The 20,768-nt window shown below is 40.5% G+C and overlaps 1 protein-coding gene across 1 annotated transcript in view; it reads left to right on the top strand.

Annotated features, from left to right (window-relative positions):
* The window catches only part of b4galt5 (UDP-Gal:betaGlcNAc beta 1,4- galactosyltransferase, polypeptide 5), a 122,423-nt gene that overhangs the window by 61,511 nt on the left and 40,144 nt on the right, over positions 1-20,768 (top strand). The window contains exon 3 of the mRNA XM_039735027.1: positions 17,322-17,435. Within this exon, the coding sequence (XP_039590961.1) occupies positions 17,322-17,435 (114 nt within the window). The remainder of the gene's footprint in view (positions 1-17,321; positions 17,436-20,768) is intronic.

The following is a 20,768-nucleotide window of genomic DNA, read 5'->3' as shown; positions in this document are numbered from 1 at the left end:
GGGGAAAATTATTGAAATTAGTAGGATCACAACCAGGTTTTTTTAATATTGGGGTTATAGCAGCAGTTTTGAAAGATGAGGGAATAATACCAGTAGTAAGAGAAGAGTGAATGATGGCAGAAATAAGAGGGACTAGAGAGGGGAGGCAGGCTTTAACCAAAACTGTAGGCAGGGGGTCCAGCTGACAAGTAGATGACTTGGATTTGCAGATGAGATCTGAGATTTCAGAGGAAGTGGGAAGCTGGAAAGAAGAGAGAGTGAATAGGTGAGTGTAGTTCAGAAGAAATACAGAAAGGATCTGGACCAAGGTGCTGATGTATCTTTTGGATTTTCTCATTGAAAAAAGACATAAGAGAATTACAGAAGGCAGTTGAGTAAAGGTGAGATGGTAAAGAGTCTGGAGGTTGTGTAACATTATTAAGTAAAGAAAACAAAGACTTGGTGTTACCTGTATTACTAGTAATTAACTGAGTGTAATAATTAGATTTGGTTTGAGCTATACAATCCTTGTAATAGAGTAGATGATTTTTATACATCTCTTTGTGGACAAAGAGTCTGTTTTTTTTTAAACAACCTTTCAAGTTGCCTGCCTTTAGCTTTCAGAAGCCGAAGTTCAGGCGTAAACCAGGGGGCAGACAAGGAAAATGAAACAGATCTGGGGCCTCATGTATAACGCCGTGCGTAGAACTCGCACTATAACATGGCGTAAGCACAAAAGCCGAAATGTGCTTATGCACAGAAAAATCCAGATGCAGGAATCTGTGCGTACTCCAACTTCCACGTTCTTCCACTACATAAATCCCGATCAGCGTGAAAACTAACGCTTGTGCACGCGCATTATGTAACGCCCCAAATCCTCCCAGAATTACACCTATTTGAATATGCAAATCAATATAAATTCGCCCTTAAGCGCAGCCTTCTGTGAAAAGACAATGGGAAAAGCACGGGGGAAAATATAAGAATTTCAGCGAATACCAAGTGGAGGCAAATGAAAAACATACTATTTGTTCAAATAAACCGTGGTATAATCAACAAAAGAAAGTTAATCGAGCGACATAGCGTGTTGGAGAAACTTGAAAGCTCACATTCACAAATCGCACAGTGCCGGAAATAAAAAAGAAGTCACATATCAAAGTCGCCATGAAAAGCCGAGTTGTAAGCCCACTGTCTGAGTGTCATATGAAAGCTTATTAGGGTACAGAGAAAAAAGCCACACGGTGGGGGAAAAAGCACGAAATGTCAACTTCAATCTCGACATTTCCACTTTAATCACGTAGTTTATTTTGTCATTTAGTAGAACATTATAAACTTCATCTTAAAATCGTTTAATTAACCAATTTCTCAAATCACATCGTAATTAAAGTAGCACGTTAAATGCTTTGTTTTGTATTTGATCTTCTATGTGCTCTATGTGTGTGAATCACTACTTGCTTCTTAAACCGGCTCTCTTCCTCCAACTGGACACAGAGTCCATTACATTCGTGATATTACAGCTCTCTGAATAACTAAAATACTGAGATGTATACGTGATGTCATTTTCATGATGATATGAGTTAAAGCACGTTATTAAACATGGGTTTCACTTCGATGAAATAATTTATTGCAGCAGTACTCAGGGGTTTTATATTCAAAATATATTGGCGTAGCCGTCACTGCAGTCAGTGCTTTTCTTTCCCCAAGTAACCGATCGCCATACAATCAGCTCTGTAATAGATGTTAAGCCATCTGTAAGCTTAGCGCCGATTCTTCAAAACGTTTAAAGAACATTGAAATATCTTCGTAGTACATGTTTAATTATTCTATCCTTCACGACACTCCCAGTGAAGAATATAGATTATTTAAATGAAGTTAAAGTTTTATGTGTATAATTTAACAAACATATTTTGCTGCATTTCACCTTAAAAATGATCTCGTCATCATATGTAAATACGAGCTTTATAAAGTGGCCCAGGTTGTGAGATATTATAACTATAGTGCAAGTTTACAGTGTGGTGATTGCACTTATAAGTACAAACAGTTCTACAAGGAGCACTTGATTGACTGCAGTTCTTGGGATGAAACTGTTTCTGAACCGCGAGGTCTGTACAGGAAAGGCTTTAAAACGTTTTGCAGTGGCTGAGACAGCGTGTCCTTGATACTGTATACCGATAATTCTCTTTCCGATCAGCTGCTGCTGTGATTCACACTCAGATACAGTGATATAAATACTCCGAGTCGTGCAGTGAGAGAAATATGGAAAAAGATGATCCGCTGTGGCAACTCCTAACGGGAGGAGCTGAAAGAAGAAGAAGAAAAATAAGAAGAGGAAGGTGCAGTGAGAGTAACAACGCTAAAGCAGTTATTGTATTTGGAATACTATGGCTGTTCTCTGGACCATTATATTGTTACGAGTTAATTACAATCAGATGCATTACACTAATAAACAATATGCGGTTAGTTTCAGTGTATTTATAAAGCCGCGTCATGAAAATAATGAGTAATCACACACGAACAGTACCATTGCTTTGTAGCTGGGTGCCGCCAGTCTGCAAAACCGAGCGGAGAACTTGCGTACGACAAGGCCTGAGGTACCGTGGAAAAGTGCGTGGCTTTACGCCAAGTGTAGGTTTTATACATCGCGATTTGAACGTGGAAAAGTTCTTACGCAACATTTCTGTGCGTACGCACCGTTTATACATGAGGCCCCTGGTTTTTAGCGGAGCCAGAGAATTAAGGATACCATTAAGACAAGTGTCACAATATGAGACCAGTTCTATGGGAGAGGAAAAATTATAAAAGTCCATTTGCGAATCAATTCTAGAACACAGCAAATTGAAGTTGATATTCTTAATGTTACGAAAGGCTATGAGACGCGGAAGCTTAGGAACAGAAAAGGTAAGTTTAGCATTGAATGAGAAGAGAAAGTGGTCGGTTATAGTGAGTTCATCTGCTGTAAGATCAAAAGGAACAACACCAGAGCAGCAAATCAGGTCCAAGATATGTCCTTTACAATGAGTAGGAACATCAGTGTGCTGCTGGTATCCAAAACTCTCCAGGCAAGATAAAAAGTCTCTAGTGAGAGGTACAGTATATTGGTATTGTCCAGATGTATATTAAAATCCCCCAGCAGAATTATATTTGGAGTAATTACAGATAGATTGGTGAGGAAGGTAGCAAGATCGTTCAAATAATTGTTGTTACACTTATGAGAACGGTAGACAGTTGCAATGATGGTTGGAACTGGCCCAGACAGTTGACACACAGTCGATTCAAAAGAGCTAACAGCAGGAGCAGGCAACGGCAGGACTTTCCACTTCTCGCGGTAAATTATCGCGACACCTCCTCCACGGCCAGATGCACAGGGTTGACAAGTGTAAACAAACCCCAGGGGGGTGCATTTATTAAGTTGTGAAAAGTCTTGATGTTGCTGCCAAGTCTCAGTTAAACAGAGGAAGTCAAACTTACGGTCAATGAGGAGATCCTGAATGAGATGTCCCTTGCTCGTAAGTGAGTGGATGTTCAATAGACCAAAGCTGACAATGTTGCTGTCGCATTTGACAGTGGTGTTAGTCGACCGAGCTAAGCTGGCCAACACGCTATGGTCAGCGTTCCTATCTGTGTTATGTGGAGGGTGCCGAAAATCAGACCAAAAAGAATTCCTTTCGAGGCGTCCGTTCGGAATCTCCGGCGGGACCCACGATGGATGTATCTCCGACGAGGGAGAAGTATGACGTCCGGGTCGAAATATAGCACCGACAGCAGAGGCACAGACTGGAGAAGACTCAGTCGAAGCAGCTCAGCAGCTGGGTACTGGAGGAGGCCAGTCGCAGGTTGAATAACGAGCGACAGAAGACTCCAAACAAACAACCAAGCAAATATCCTACCAGTCCACAATTTAGGCGAGGAGACCGCAGGCAGCTCAGACGTCAGAAAGTAAACCAGTAAGTTTCAAACGAAACGGAGGTTAGGCTGAAGCTAAATGCAGACACAGCATATAGTATATAGCATATATAGCCACGCAGAGATGTCAGTAATATGGCAAAAGAAATACCATCAAAATCACTAGTCTAGCAAAATCAATATTCTAGTTACCGGCGAGCAGCGGCGACCAGTCCCGCCAGCGTTCACTCAACCGGAAGTTGTGGAAAATGAAGGTCTACCACAGCAGTGCTAATATGCTAATACTGCCCAGTCTGTGCTCCCTGGCCTTAAACATATCACATGAGGTTCTAATCTAGCCATTTTACTGTAATTAAAGCAGCTCTGCGTATGTAGGTTACTGTACATACTAATTCAAGATTATTGTTTGTAATTCAAATTGTATTAAATTTAGACTTCCTGTAGACACTTTGAAATGTTTTATTGAAAATTTTATAAACAGATTATTGTAAAAAAGTAAGGTTTCCATTTAGATTTTGTCATAGAGACTGGTGGGAGGTTTCAGTTTGACAGTATGTTTCTCTAAAGACTAAAATAATGACCTTAATTACTGGACTAATTGCCACATGCTTACAGCGTGTAGGCAATTGGGCCTAATTAGAACCATGTGAATCCCTGGTGGGTTTTCTGTCTTTTGACAGAACACTGGGGAAAAGGTGCAAGAGGTTGAGAAAGACAAACACAGTGGCTCTGTAGGCAGCCTACCAGGCTCCAGTATCCTTTTTCCGTCATCATTCTTTCATGACTCAATTAAAGCTAGGTTACCTCCATTACCTCCATTTTGCATCTACTTCACAAATCCATACAACTGCTAAATAAACCATTGATGGGATTGGCTCCAGCAGACCCCCCGTGACCCTGTGTTCGGATTCAGGGGGTTGGAAAATGGATAGATGGATGGGTTTATATTAGTCACTGGTGGTACTGATCTTACCTTTGCAATGCACAAGGTGTCAACAGGTATGCTCCACGATCTCAAGCTGTATCAGGATGGGTTGAAGGTGCTTGAGGTGAGAAAATATCCCTTTGATCTTCTGAGTTTAGGAGATGAACAGGGTCACAATAAATAAATAAATATATAATTTGAGCATACAAGGCATAAGAATGCACATTCTGCGTGTGTACTTCCCAGTAGGGACAAAGCTTCCTGTCACAGTATGCAAACTGGTATCTATGGAAACATTTGCAGTAAAATATGCAAATTGCAACTTGAGAAGATTTCTTCCTTTGTTCCCTGATGTTTTCTAGTGATTTCCCCTTTGTTATAGCAGTAGTTCCTTGTAACCAGAGCAGTCTTTCAGTAGACATAAAGAAAAAAACAAAAACACATGATGGACACTTCATATTTTGAGGGCCACAATTTAATTAGTAAACTTCAGGTTGCTCACTTGAATACGATCAATGGATAAGTGTTGCCACTTTGTGCAGTGTATTGTAACACCTGTCTCTGTTCATCTTAGCCAACAATTGCTATGAAAGCTTATAGGTAGGTGTTTGTTAATTTAGGCATTGACTTCCTAGACTGTCCCTGAAAGTGTGAAATGCTCTGAGTTTAATTATCAGCCAAGGCTTTGGAGCATTGAATTACATATGGCCCAGGAGACTCTGCTGCAATGGGATCATATCCTCTCTTGAGTTTTTTTCACACTGTGTTATTTGTTGTGATCACAATGACATCATAGATTTGGAGCCGAGGAGTCACTGATTTATAAAGAACAATGCATCTACAATTTGATCTACCCAAAATCTATAAAAAATGTAAATAAATTGTGTGAAAAGAATGATGACATAAGTGTTTTACTAAAGGGCTTGAAACAGCTGCACTACAGTCACCTAAAGGATTATTAGGAACACCTGTTCAATTTCTCATTAATGCAATTATCTAATCAACCAATCACATGGCAGTTGCTTCAATGCATTTAGGGGTGTGGTCCTGGTCAAGACAATCTCCTGAACTCCAAACTGAATGTCAGAATGGGAAAGAAAGGTGATTTAAGCAATTTTGAGCGTGGCATGGTTGTTGGTGCCAGACGGGCCGGTCTGAGTATTTCACAATCTGCTCAGTTACTGGGATTTTCACGCAAAACCATTTCTAGGGTTTACAAAGAATGGTGTAAAAAGGGAAAAACATCCAGTATGCTGCAGTCCTGTGGGTGAAAATGGCTTGTTGATGCTAGAAGTCAGAGGAGAATGGGCCGACTGATTCAAGCTGATAGAAGAGCAACTTTGACTGAAATAACCACTCGTTACAACCGAGGTATGCAGCAAAGCATTTGTGAAGCCACAACATGCACAACCTTGAGGCGGATGGGCTACAACAGCAGAAGATCCCACCGGGAACCACTCATCTCCACTACAAATAGGAAAAAGAGGCTACAATTTGCACGAGCTCACCAAAATTAGACAGTTGAAGACTGGAAAAATGTTGCCTTGTCTGATGAGTCTCGATTTCTGTTGAGACATTCAAATGGTAGAGTCAGAATTTGGCGTGAACAGAATGAGAACATGGATCCATCATGCCTTGTTACCACTGTGCAGGCTGGTGGTGGTGGTGTAATGGTGTGGGGGATGTTTTCTTGGCACATTTTAGGCCCCTTAGTGCCAATTGGGCATCGTTTAAATGCCACAGGCTACCTGAGCATTGTTTCTGACCATGTCCATCCCTTCATGACCACCATGTACCCATCCTCTGATGGCTACTTCCAGCAGGATAATGCACCATGTCACAAAGCTCGAATCATTTCAAATTGGTTTCTTGAACATGACAATGAGTTCACTGTACTAAAATGGCCTCCACAGTCACCAGATCTCAACCCAATAGAGCATCTTTGGGATGTGGTGGAACGGGAGCTTCGTGCCCTGGATGTGCATCCCACAAATCTCCATCAACTGCAAAATGCTATCCTATCAATATGGGACAACATTTCTAAAGAATGCTTTCAGCACCTTGTTGAATCAATGCCACGTAGAATTAAGGCAGTTCTGAAGGCAAAAGGGGGTCAAACACCGTATTAGTATAGTGTTCCTAATAATCCTTTAGGTGAGTATATAATTTCCCACTATACAAGACAATGTATTTTTTTGTTTTTAATCTGAATCCATTCCTTTTTCAAACACTACAAGTTTAAAATGTTTGGATGCTCATTTTTCATAATACAAATGAAAAGAATTCTCCTCTTTTTGCATACAGTATCTGCCCTAGGTTAAGTTTGTGAAGATGGACAGAGCCTTTAATGATAGTGTCGAGTTCTAGACGTTTTGCCAGTCCACTGTTGGGCTCACTGACTCGCACCTGATCAATTTAGAATCTCCAACATCCCTCACAAGCTGAGCTTTGAAATGTTTTTTGCAGTAGCTAGAGGAAGTTCCACACACACATAAATGTATAAGCTCCACAGTGTCTGCACTGGATGCTAAACCCATTTTGTTAAAGCTATGAAGAAACGCTGCTAACAACTATGTCAGTTCCATGTTGATAGTATAATTTAAATTCTGTGGTTTGCCTGTTGTGTAATCTGGAATGTGGGACCATGAGGATTAGTGCAGTCATCCGTCTACTACAAAACTTAAACAGACTTGTATGCTAAAAAGGTTGTAGTTTAACCTAAACCTACTTTAGTTTCATTTGTCTTGGTTAAGGAAAGAATTTTGAAATGGTGCATATGATTTCATAAGAAAAGCCCTCCTAGAAGTAAAGCTTACAGCCTCATGCTGATTAGTCAAGCTATGGAGTTGAATAAATGAGTAGTTTAGTCATTCAAGCTAATGTGAAGGAACGGTCTTGTAGCCTGAGAAACCATAATCACTATCCTTCAGCATGTGGTGGTGACATCATTGTACTGCTCAGTAGACTTACTCCTTAAACTCTGATGCCTTAGGAAACTGGAAGAATGTTTACTTATTTATCACTTCCCGACTATTATTTCAGTTGTCTTATTTCATTTTCTTAATATACTGTAGTATGGATATGGGCTATAAGGCAAACTGGTTTTATTACTATGTCACAGGATGCTAATGTCCATTTTTTACAGGTTAGTTATTACTTGTGTGGTATGTCAATATCTCTTCTGAGGATAGGAAGCAGATAGGGAGACAGAAAGAGAGAGTGGTGTGCACTGCTCCTGAAATCGTGGGTCACCACCTCTCTCTCTTGCTGATTTACTCCACTTCACATCTTATCCAAAATAATCTACAGTACTTCTTGTTACCTCCTCTTCAGACTCCATGAGAGTTTAGGTTTATTTGCTAGACTTCACAAAGGTTCTCACCTTCAATCTGTGAGGTGGGTGAACTAGATTTTAAGACTTTTCTACTCTCCTGTAATAAAAATGCCTAAGTGTTTTGTTAAATTAGTTGTTTGGGATAAGAAATGTTGTATATTGCAAAAACATGGTGAAACCACTAGAAGGGAGTCTAAAAGAATGGACGTTCAAGGAATACAAATGCTTCTTTGGATTTGCCACATGTACAAAATGGGTCAAGTAGAAAATAGCTCAATTGGAGGAGCTTAAAAGTAAGAAGAATTTAGTGGAAGACAATTTGAAGAAGACACCAGTGTAGAGGAGATACTAGGAAAAGAGGGTGTTAAGAGAATATCCGAGATGGAGATACAAGAGATTGATGAATGGGGTAGGGAGACCAAAAATAGATTAAAAGATGTGGTTGAGAAGAATTTTCAGGAGATTGGGTATATAAGGAGATGGTGGAAATAGAAGGTGATGGAAAGGAGAGATACACCTCCACCATTATTTGTGTGAGAGTCCCCAAATTAAATTCCATGCAAATGGTGTTACGACACTAAAGAAATTAAGGGCTGGTGTCTCGTCAAGGAATAATTTTGACATTCCACCTATTTCTGCAAGCTCCCAGCCTCAACAATAAATGTATATTCCATGTAAATTTGAAAATAAAATCAAATGTGACCGGAACGTAATCATAATAATAATACATTTTATTTATGTTGCGCCCATTGAACCTCCCTCCTCTTCCCCTTCCAATACTCAAGGCGTTTGACTCTCCCCATATTTCAACATAAGCTCATGATTAGCTGTAAACACAACACAACACACATACAACACAACTGCACTTGAAAAAGTAGAATTCTAAAAGCTCAAAATTCAAGTATTGGGTTAATTGGAAAATTTTCAATAGTCTTTCTTTCGAGTCTTTAACATATAAGCCCCATGTAATTTCTGAGTGGTTGTTTGGCCGCTGTTGGTATTGGCTTCAAAAACTTTCAATTATAACACATCAAAGCTGAATAACTGGAAACCACTGAACGCCCGATTAATTCTTAAGACTAGAGAGTGCAGATTGCCCATAAAATTTCCTAAGTACGGTTCCATTATAATATTCCATTTTACTACTGACACACCAAGTATACAGACAAACATATACTTTTTCTAAAAATGCTTAAAACATGACTGATAGTTGTCAAAATATTTTTTTTCTGTTGAAAATTTGATGTCAGTTCTTTTTGAAAACAGTACTTTTTTAAATAAAAAATATGAATAAAGTGAAAATTTTTCATGAATTTTTTTTCTTTCCCTCATTTAATAATGTTCTTAAACACACAAAATTCAGTTCCTCATCAGTAGTGGTGCATGAAATCTATACTAATAAAAGGCCTCACTGACCTCACTCACTCACTCACTCATTCATTCATTCATTCATTCATTCATTCATTCTCCAACTTCCCGTGTAGGTAGAAGGCTGAAATTTGGCAGGCCTATTCCTTACAGCTTACTTACAAAAGTTAAGCAGGGTTCATTTTAAAAAATTCTACACGTAACGGTCGACAACGTCAGCCATGTTGAACTTTCTTATTTATGGCCCTATCTTCACGAAATTTGGTAGGCAGCCTCCCTGCGCTAACCGAAACCGATATACGTACTTATTTCGACGCCACTGTCGGCCGCCATTTTGAACTATTCAATGGTCGTTGTTACTTATGGGCCCATCTTCAAGAAATTTGGTACACGGGTTCCCAACGCTAACTGAATCCTACTTACGTACATATATACGTCCATAGCCTGCAGCTCGGTCACCATGTGAGGCGGTGTTTGGTCCCCCAACCCAACGCCTCCCACATTGTTGGCTGTCTGCCTATATAAGGCCATCCATCGCTCCGGTCTCTACATTCCCTTCCTTGCTTCGCCACGGGATTTACGTCTCCCTGCTCATAACTACAGCCTTTTTATTTAATCCACGGCTTCTCCGCTGTTTTATTGTTCGTTTATTATGATTATAGTTATTGTGTAGGTATTTTAGACTTACTTTACATTGTTCAGGTACCCATTTTCTTTATCATTCCAACCATACCCCCATTAACATGTCTATCGAGATGATCACCATCGATCAAAGAACTGTCATTTACCGAGTGGTTTTCATGGCCAGAGATGGCACCTACCTTTTCCATTCTCTTTGTTACATATTGCACGGCCATATCAGGCTCACTCTTGATATCCGGAGGAACATTGTGTCTTATGTATTGAATGAATGGGACAGGTTCAAGGTGTGGACTGATGACGGTACAGCAGATAATTATACTACAAAGGAGCACTATAAGAGTGAAATGCTTAAGCCCTTCACCTATGGTTCTGCATGTGAGTTGATGGCTGCCGCTGAATTGTTCAGTTGTCGCTTTCAAGTGTACCGAAATGACCAAATATTTTACACCTTTCGACAACCGCCAATGCCTCTTAAACATCTTAGATTCACAGGTGACACTAAGTAGTGGACACTTTGATGTTTATGAATGTTTAAACTCACAAAAGCTGGATGTGAAGTTATCGATGAAACCGGTTGTATGCTTACAACGCTTGACAGATGCCGAATGTCACTTCAACACAAGTACTGCAAATACTGTCGTAATTGAAACAAACCATGAAACTCAAACCGATTATGACAGCAGCAATCCAAGCTGTGAGATTTCAGACAAGATTACTGTTCACATGGCCAACTGTACGTTGCATGCTCAAGAGTAAGCTCAGCGCACAGCTTGGTCATGCTACAGCTGGAGGGCCGAACTGACAATGTGGTATACAAAGAGATCCTTAAGAAATATAATTATTGGTATATTTTCCCTCAGTTTAAAAAGGTTTAATTTTCTTCTTAATAAAAATATTAAGGCAGTACTTCGCCGCTGCGAAGCGCGGGTATTTTGCTATTATGTATATATAGTTTTATGATATACCTATTTAAGACCCATAAAAGATAGTTTTTTTTTTTTTTGCAAAATATACCATTACTGCAAACCATTTTCCTTCTTATGCAATCGGTGAGCAGCAGAGAATAGCAACAGCGGAGTGCTGTAATTTACAAAATGTTCCAATTATAGTCTAGCCATGCCAGAATGCTCAATTACTTGCACAGGTGGGAAAATGATGTGATAGCTGAATTTATGGCTGAAAACTAGACAGGCATAAGCTTATCCTGGCAGCACTGGACACAAACCAATAAGCAACCCAGTCCATCACATGGTCCTCAACCACACTCACACAGGAGCTAATTTAAAATCGCCATTTTACCTATATGTCTGACTAGGCCATGAAAGGTAATTTAGCCTGGACTTTGGGATACACCCTGCTCTTTACGACAGATGGCCAGGGATCTTTTTATGACCACAGAGTTCCGCAGGTCCGTGATTCAGGAACTCCACTGAACAGCCAGTCACATTGCACATTTATGTCATATAGTTTACACAACAGAAATATTTAGGAAACCCACAGCACTGTCACTGCACAAGTGTCTCTACCAAAGAGACATTTGTACCACAAGATACGCCCAGTTGACTACCTTTATTACTCATAAGTCAGATAACCCCCCCCAACCTTGAAGTTAACCATAGTGTAAGGATGTTTTATGAGAACAAATAATAAAAATTCTTTACATTTGTATGGCACTTTTCTCATTAATCAAGGCATTTTTACTGAGTAGGGAGCCACTTCAACTACCACTAATGTGCAGCATCCGCCTGAATGATGCAACAGCAGCCTTTTTTGCACTCACCGCACATTATCTGTTATATGGTAAAGTAGTAAGAGAGATAGAGAATTGAAGACAGGGGATGATTAGGGGGCCAGAATGACTAGGCCATGGATGGCAATTTAGCCTGGATATTGGGATATACCCTGCTGTTTGCGAAGGTTGCCCAGGGATCTTTTTATGACCACATAGAGTCAGGACTTCAGTTTTACTCATCTGAAGGATGGTGCCTTTCTTACTGGACTGGAGGATTGCGATGCACATTCAAACCACAGGGTAAGCACCCCCTGCTGGTCTCAACAACACCTCTTGCAGCAGCAACCCAAGCTAAGTACTGGCCAAGCCCAGACATTGTTAGCTTCAGGTGGATGACCTGTTCTGAAGTGCATGTGGTATGGCTGTTGACCATTTTTAGTGATGGAAGTGGTGTTAATGTCCCAGCTAAGAGTGTTGGTGATAGTGGTGCCAAAATTTTGAAGGATTCCAACATATTTACTGCAGAATCATTCATTTCTTTTGGGAGAGACTGTAACCTCTGTTTGTGAAAGTCATTGACCATTTCCACTGTCTTGGTCATAGTGAGGACCAGGTTATTGGTAGCACACCAAGACACAAGGTGAGACAGCTCCTTTCTGTAAGAGGTTTCATTACCATTAGTAAATAGTCCAATAATGGTAGTGTCATCAGCGAACTTGAAGGATTAGTGGACCTACAGACATTAGTGTACAGGGAATAAAGTAGGGGGGAAAAGTACATAGCCTTGAGGGGCACCTGTGCTAATATGGAGACAGTCTGAGAGGAAGGATCCCGCACAAGAATTCAGAAGAGAATTATTGAATTGTCTAGGTGAATAGTACGGGTGGATATCAGCACTAATGTCCTGCTTCAAATCCAATTCACAATGCGCTGAGGCAATTCAATATTGATTTTATCTTGACTGAAAATTACTTAACCATTCATAGAGAACTTTATATAATGTGAAAAATTTCAGTAGTATGTTATTTTGAAGGGTGTCTGCATAGTGACTTCGTAACATATGCATAAGCAATGAATGACAGTGAAGAAGAAATACATGATTAGTAATGGAAAGTTAACATCAGCATTTAGAAGACATGGAACAAAATATCATTACTTTTTTTCACAACTCTGCACTCATTCAAAATTCTCCATAATTTAACTAACATATGTATTGCCACATCAGAGTCCACACATTACCAGGGGGCTCCTTGTTTTAGTACAATGCATTGGCATCTACTTTACATCTATATTATCTTGTAAATAATACTATTATAAAATAATCTACTATTGCTTCTTAAATAATAAATGTTATTCAGTAAGCTATTCATGTGTTATTAATCTCCATGTAGACACCCTTTAACTAAACCATTAGACAAATTTATTCCCCATTAGACATTTAAAATAATCTTGATTTAGTTGAAATTAAAGATACAGTTGGAAGACTTGTGTCTTTCTATAATTCTTCAGTTGCTCATTTGTAGCAGTCAAGTTAATCAGTGTCAAAAATGCGTCCTCACAATCCTCAGACAAAAGGTAAGCATTTTAAAACAAGGATCTAGAGCTGATGCTTGTTAACAGCTGCATTGAATCAATGGAACATAAGCGAAAAAGAACAGGCCGTCATGACTGATAACGTTGCTATTATGGAGCTACTTTCACGTTGGCTGCTTTGAGCACACGCTTACTTTTGTATCGCATGTTGCTCTGAAAATTCCAAGTGCCCGCTTGCTTTGCCGGATGTGGCACATTGCAAACTTTTTCCATAGTGACAGTACAGCTAGCCACATGTTTAAAGAGAAGCAACATTTATTAGACTTACCAACACATAAACTTTTGATTGATGTTGTCACACAATACAGCAGTGCATTGGGAATGCTAGAAAGGTTTTTGGAACATCAGCGAGTCATCTCAGTAGCTTTGCATATAGGCAGCAAGTTTGCTCCCAGTGTGACTGGCATGCAGTGCAGTTGTCTGCAACATATCCACCACAGATGCCCAATTGTTTTTAATGTGTGATTGTCATGTAGGAATCTACTGTCCAAACATCTGATATACATGTCAAAGACAAGATTTCAGTTAAAGAGGACACACTATTTTATGTGAGATAATAAAGCACATTTTCAATAGAAAGCCTTAACAGGCTCTATTGGATTGGATGCCAAAAGCAAAGATAAGCAAAAATCTACATAATAATAATTGAGCAGGATAGAGATTCACGAGATCAATCTTGAGACTTTAAGATTAAATATAGAATCGTTTAATGAAAAATAATGATTAATTGGAAAAAACAATATTTTTACTCAGGCCTAATGAATACAATGACTTACAGTTAATAGAGAATAGTTCCAGGTTGCCAGAGCAGTGCTTTCATAATATAGAAACATCACTGCACCAATTTTTATTAACAGAAAATGTCTTCAAAATGGGTATGTTAAAAAAATGCAAATGACTAAATCATATATATATATATATATATATATATATATATATATATATATATATATATATATATATATATATATATATATATATATATATAGCTCAAAAAATTAAAGGAACACTTTGAAAACACATCAGATCTCAATGGGATAAAAAATAATGCTGGATATCCATACTGATGTGGACTGGGTAATGGGCTAGGAGCGAAAGGATGCCACATCATTTGATGGAAATGAAAATTATCAACCTACAGAGGGCTAAATTCAAAGACACCCGAAAATTAAAGTGAAAAAATGATGCAGCAGGCTAGTCCATTTTGTATGGCCCCCACGTGCTTGTATACATGCCTGACAACGTCGGGGCATGCTCCTAATGAGACGACAGATGGTGTCCTAGGGGATCGCCTCCCAGATCTTGACCAGGGCATCACTGAGCTCCTGGACAGGCTGAGGTGCAACCTGGCAGTGTCAGATGGACCGAAACATAATGTCCCAGAGGTGTTCTATTGGATTTACTGTAGGTCAGGCAAGCGTGGGTGCCAGTCAATGGTAAAAATTCCTTCATCCTCCAGGAACTGCCTACATATTCTCGCCACATGAGGCCAGGCGTTGTCGTGCACCAGGAGGAACTCAGGACTCACTGCACCAGCATAGTGTTTGACAGTGGGTTCAAGGATTTCATCCTGATACCTAATGGCAGTCAAGGTGCTGTTGCCTGGCCTGTAGAGGTCTATGCGTCCCTTTATGGATATGCCTTTCCAGACCATCACTGATCCACAACCAAACCAGTCATGCTGAACGATGTTACAGGCAGCATAACATTCTCCACGGCTCCCCGGACCCTTGCACATCTGTCACATGTAATCAGGGTAAACCTGCTCTTATCTGTGAAAACCACAGGGCGCCAGTGGTGGACCTGCCAATTCTGGTATTCTGTGGCAAATGCCAATAGAGCTCCACGGTGCCAGGCAGTGAGCACAGGGTCAGGGCCCACTGGAGGACGTCGGGCCCTCAGGCCACCCTCATGAAGTCTGTTTCTGATTGTTTGGTCAGAGACATTCACACCAATGGCCTGCTGGAGGTTATTTTGTAGGGCTCTGGGAGTGCGCATCCTGTTCCTCCTTGCCCAAAGGAGCAGATACCGGTCCTGCCGATGGGTTAAGGACCTTCTACGGCCCTGTCCTGCTCTCCTAGAGTTACTGCCTGTCTCCTGGAGTCTCCTCTATGCCCTTGAGACTGTGCTGGGAGACACAGCAAACCTTCTGGCAATGGCATGGGATGTGCCATCCTGGAGAAGTTGGACTACCTGTGCAACCTCTGTAGGGTCCAGGTATCACCTCATGCTACCAGTAGTGACACTGACCATAGCCAAATGCAAAACTAGCGAAAAAACAGTCAGAAAAGATGAGGAGGGAAAAATGTCAGTGGCCTCCACCTGTTAAACCATTCCTGTTTTGGGGGTTGTCTCAATGTTACCCCCTAGTGTACCTGTTGTTAATTTCATTAACACCAAAGCAGCTGAAACTGATTAACAACCCCCTCTGCTACTTAACTGACCAGATCAATATCCCAGAAGTTTTATTGACTTGATGCTATACTCTGATGAAAAAGTGTTTCTTTAATATTTTGAGTAGTATACCAGAATACCATTAGGAAAATGTACTCAGACACAGAGAGAGGAGGATATGTAAAAGTCACAGATAGTGACGGGCGATGAAGTCCAAGGTTTGATCCCCACAAGGGGAAGCAAAGGTGCGTACACCTGATGAGCCCCAATTAGGGTGAAACACATATCGTGTACTCTTTGTATTATTTGACAAGTATTATATAACATGCCTATGATCTGCTTCTCGCAACTGAGAAGACATGGTGGACGTTTGCCGACTGAACGACCAACCACAAGCGTTACCTGGTAGGTGACCACCACTCAAATAATCTGAATGTGATTAAAGCATAATATGGAGGGACCTAACACAGTTTAAGAATGTTGAATACCATTAGAGCATTCCTCACATCATGTGCCGTGAAGTCTGTACTTTCATGTTATTAGAGAAGTATGGTGTTTACATACAGTACAGTACATCCCATTGTTACTTAGTTATAGGTACCTTAACATAGTCCAAATAAATATTTAGCTGGTGTGTAATTTTCCAAATAGGGTACAAATGACTCTGTGGCCGTGTAATGAAGAAAGTGCATTCAGAAAAACATGGATGACATTGTGTGGGGGCATTACAGGTCTGAATTTCAACTCATTAATACAGAATGCTTGGTTAATTTTGAATTTAGGTGAGCATTGCCCACTTTGCAAGGCTTTAATAGGACACAGGACATGTTAAGTCAACAGATTTAACAGAGTTATGCAGCTGTACCTCCCCACCCGCATTCCTCAATGAACACTAAAGTGAATGGGTGAACCGTAGCACTACCAACACTTTGGTCAACTCTGTACTTTATCTGATTAAAAGGGTATAAATCAATGTTCAGTTGACACCTCTGCAGAGACTCCTTCCAACAAAAAGGCACCCAAATGGACATTCATTTTAGACTTGTGACCACAAACTAACCCAGGTTGGATTTAATGGACAAAATATATAAGTATGCGCTGGATATGTAACTGAACTGGACTGGATATTACACTATCCTTCAGAATTAGTCTCCCACTTTATTTTCCTGAAAGAATTATACAGTATCTCTGTCTGCTTTCCTTGGAGTATCTGGAAATTCACCAGATTGAGCAGAAGGAAACTGCAAAGGATAAGGTGGCCTAAATGGAATGAAAATGATGATCCTCTGCCCCCAGTCACATGACAATGAAGTTGTTTTAACATATCACTTACACTGGCTTAGAAAATTCTGCTTTCACATATTAATCTTTCATGTTTGTATGTTGTTGATGTTACTATAAAGATTTTTTTTTAATGTTTCTAAGTGTCTGCTTTGAATTCTTCTCTCTTGCAGATTATCCATTTGACTTTAACGTTAGCGAGCCTTTTGTCCAATCCACAACATATCTACCTGATGGATTCACATACTTGCCAAATCAGACCTGTCCTGAGAGACTTCCTTCAATGAGTAAGTACCAAAAGATGTTATTTTGTCTTTTTCTTTTAACTTGACCCACTGAGCAGTCAATCTCCATCTAGGCTCATCTCCTGAAATGTCCTACGAAGTGGGATGGTTTTCAGCTCCCTTGCGGACATTCATTTAAGAAAACAGTTATGTTATGGAAACATATTTCTTGGCTTGCTCCTAACCCAACCTGCCCTGCTTTTCCCCTTTTTAAAGTGACATTGCAGGTTTCGCCTGTATAGCTGAATTGATAGATACTTTGTTAATCCCAAGGGGAAATTCACATAATCCATGATATACTGCTAAAGCGCTGGATGTGTGATTTTTTTTCTGTTATTGACTATCACAAGCATTTAGTATATAATAGGTTATCTTTTTGAGGGAGAGAAAAGGTTATTGTAAAATATTGTATCTATCCAATTTTTTTTTCTTGAACTTACACTATATGACATAGGTTTGTTAATAATTAAATAATTGCAGTAAGACTCCAAGACCAAGCTGTTTCTAATGAGTTTGCACGCAGTTTGTGTGAGGAACGTTCAGATTTGGGTACGACTGCCGATCCTAATGTGAATGTGGAAGACCTTCCGTGAGAAGACCCTGAAGGTTGTGTTGGTGTTACCGGTGTTCCCAGAAGGAGGTGTTTCATCTCACAGATTACCCTGAATATCATCGAGAGGAGTCGCAGCGCACGGCTCAATGGCAACTCTGGTCTGTACCGGGAACTGAGAAGGACGGCTGGGAGGGCTCTGAGGGCAGATAAAGAGGCGTTTGTTAGAGGAATCTGTGAGCAAGTGACACACCATCTGTGGTCTAGTGACCCACGTCCTGCTTACAGAGGGATCGTTGAAGCATTACGCACATCTGAATCTGTTCCTTGTAGAGTCCCAGTCATGGTAGCTGATGGAATGGTCCTTACGGATGACACTGCAGTTGTGACCCGCTGAGCTGCCTACTTTGAGCAGTTGTTCAAAGCTGATACTCCGGCTAGGATGTTGGATATCTCTGGGTCCATGGTTCTTGAGGCTGATCCTCCAATTAGCTGTGAACTGCCTAGTCTCACTGAGATTGCACAGGTGGTGAACCGGTTTGCTTCCATTTGGGAGACTGGCATCATCCCAACTGACTGGAAAACGTGTCCCTATCAGGAAAGGGATGGGTGATCGCCTGGATTGCAGCAACTACAGGGGGATAACACTGCTCTCGGTGCTGGGTAAGGTCCTTGCTAGGGTCGTCCTCAATAGGATCCGTGATCACTTGCTCACCTACTAGCGACCGGAACAGTCTGGTTTTATTCCTAAGAAGTCTACCATCAACCACATCCATGAGGTCACTGGAAAGGGGTGTGTTTCACTCCCGATATCTATGCAAAAGGACGAAGGTCCAAGTCTTTAAAGTACTGGTGCTTCCTGTCTTACTATATGTTTGTGAGACATGGACGCTATCCAGTGACCTGAGATGAAGACTGGACTCTTTTGGTACTGTGTCTCTCCGGAAAATCCTTGGGTACCTTTGGTTTGACTTCGTGTTGAATGAGCGGTTGCTCATGGAGTCCCGAATGAGGCACATTACCTGCATCTTGAGGGAGCATCAGTTACGGCACTACGGCCATTTGGAGCATTTCCCAGAAGGTGATCCGGCTCATAGGATCCTCATTGTTGGTGACCCAATTGGCTGGACCAGGCCAAGGGGTTGCCCACGTAACACCTTACTGCGGCAGATAGAGAGTCATTTCTGGAGGGTAGGACTGGACCACGTGTCTGCCTGGGGGGTTGCCAACCAGGATCCCAAGTTATTTCGCAATGTAGTGGGTGCGGCAACGCACTGTACCATTGCATGCTCCCCGACTTGACTTGACTTGCATTGGGGGATAGATGCTGCAAAAAGGTGATCATCCTTATGGGGTCCTGTATCTGCAATTGTCCCAGATTTGCAGAAGTATTTGGTATCTTACAACACTACCAACCATACTAACAAGACAGACAGAAATGAATAGGGACTGGTGCAACAGTAAGTCTGTTGTAGTCTCACATGCATTTATCTTTGAGTTTTACTTTTGTAAAATAATTAGTCTTAACACACTGGAAAGGTTTGGGGTAGCCACCCGCATATTGTCCCTGGCTAAAAAAGGGTGATGTACATGGGTTGAGTTCCAGACTGAACTGATCTGGTGGTGGAGAAGATGGCGGTTCTAAAGGGTGAGGCTAGAAGTGATGTCATCTAAGGCTGGAAACCAGAAATGACATCTTTCTTGGTGCCGGAATCAGAAGTGACATCATTCTTGACACCTGAACCGGAAGTGACGTTGTTGTTGTTAAATCAAGCAGGTGTTCCCGTAACTGGCCTGCAGAGATAACAGAATAAGGTTTAGCGCACCTCGCCACCCTCTGGCCTGGTGGATAATTACCTTCACTTGGTCCAGTCAGCTTCCTCCGAATCACACGTGTGACACTTTGAAAGATGTTTCTTAACTATTTAGATTTAAAGTACTCATTCCTTAGTCTATAAAAGACATGCCAAAGAAGCTTCTTATTGTATATTATATTTCAGCAAGCTTATGTTTAGATTTATGTGTATACACGTTTTTTACTATATTAAAGTAGAATCCATTTCTTTCTGTGAGAGAATAATTTAGTATTTGGTTTTCATAAACAAGAAGACTGGACATTTGTTACATACACATAATTTTCAAGAGTGGTGGCTCAATCCAAAGGATATGAGAAGAACAAGAGTATAATAACATAAGACTTTTATTTTTAATTTGGGTGTAGCCCAATGAACCAACCAGAGTAAATATATGCATTGGTTAACACTGTTCTTTTAAATCATTTGCTTATAAAATAGACCGATACCCTTAATATTTTGATCATTCTGGCCATTCTGTAACAGACTGCTGTGATGGATGCTTGTTCCTCAGCATGGTGTGCTGCAGGTGGTAATAAATTATGCAGATGTACAAGCTTTTCTCATGCTTGATTACTGACTTCAAAATGTTTTTATCAGACTTGTTCTGGTAGAGGATAACTTTCTTTTTTTAATTAAGATGTTGATTTCTACCAGATTTTCCATACCCATTTCAGGATCATGGAGCCTATCCTGGCAACACTGAGTATGTCTCTATCTGTCAAAGGTCCCACTCACTTATGAACCCAAAATGGGTCCATGTAGACAATTGGGATGTGGAAGGTAAACGGGAGTGACTATATAGTAACCACAGAAAAGCCCCACACAAATATGGGGAGGACATGCTGTTTTATTCCTTGAAACAAAAAGAGATGAAGGGAATTGAGGACGTACATCCATGTAAGGATGTATACAGAACCATTTGATGTAATG

The sequence above is a fragment of the Polypterus senegalus genome, chromosome 14 (genome assembly GCF_016835505.1).
Source record: "Polypterus senegalus isolate Bchr_013 chromosome 14, ASM1683550v1, whole genome shotgun sequence".
Lineage (NCBI taxonomy): Eukaryota > Metazoa > Chordata > Cladistia > Polypteriformes > Polypteridae > Polypterus > Polypterus senegalus.
This window is presented reverse-complemented; position numbering and strand designations above follow the sequence as displayed.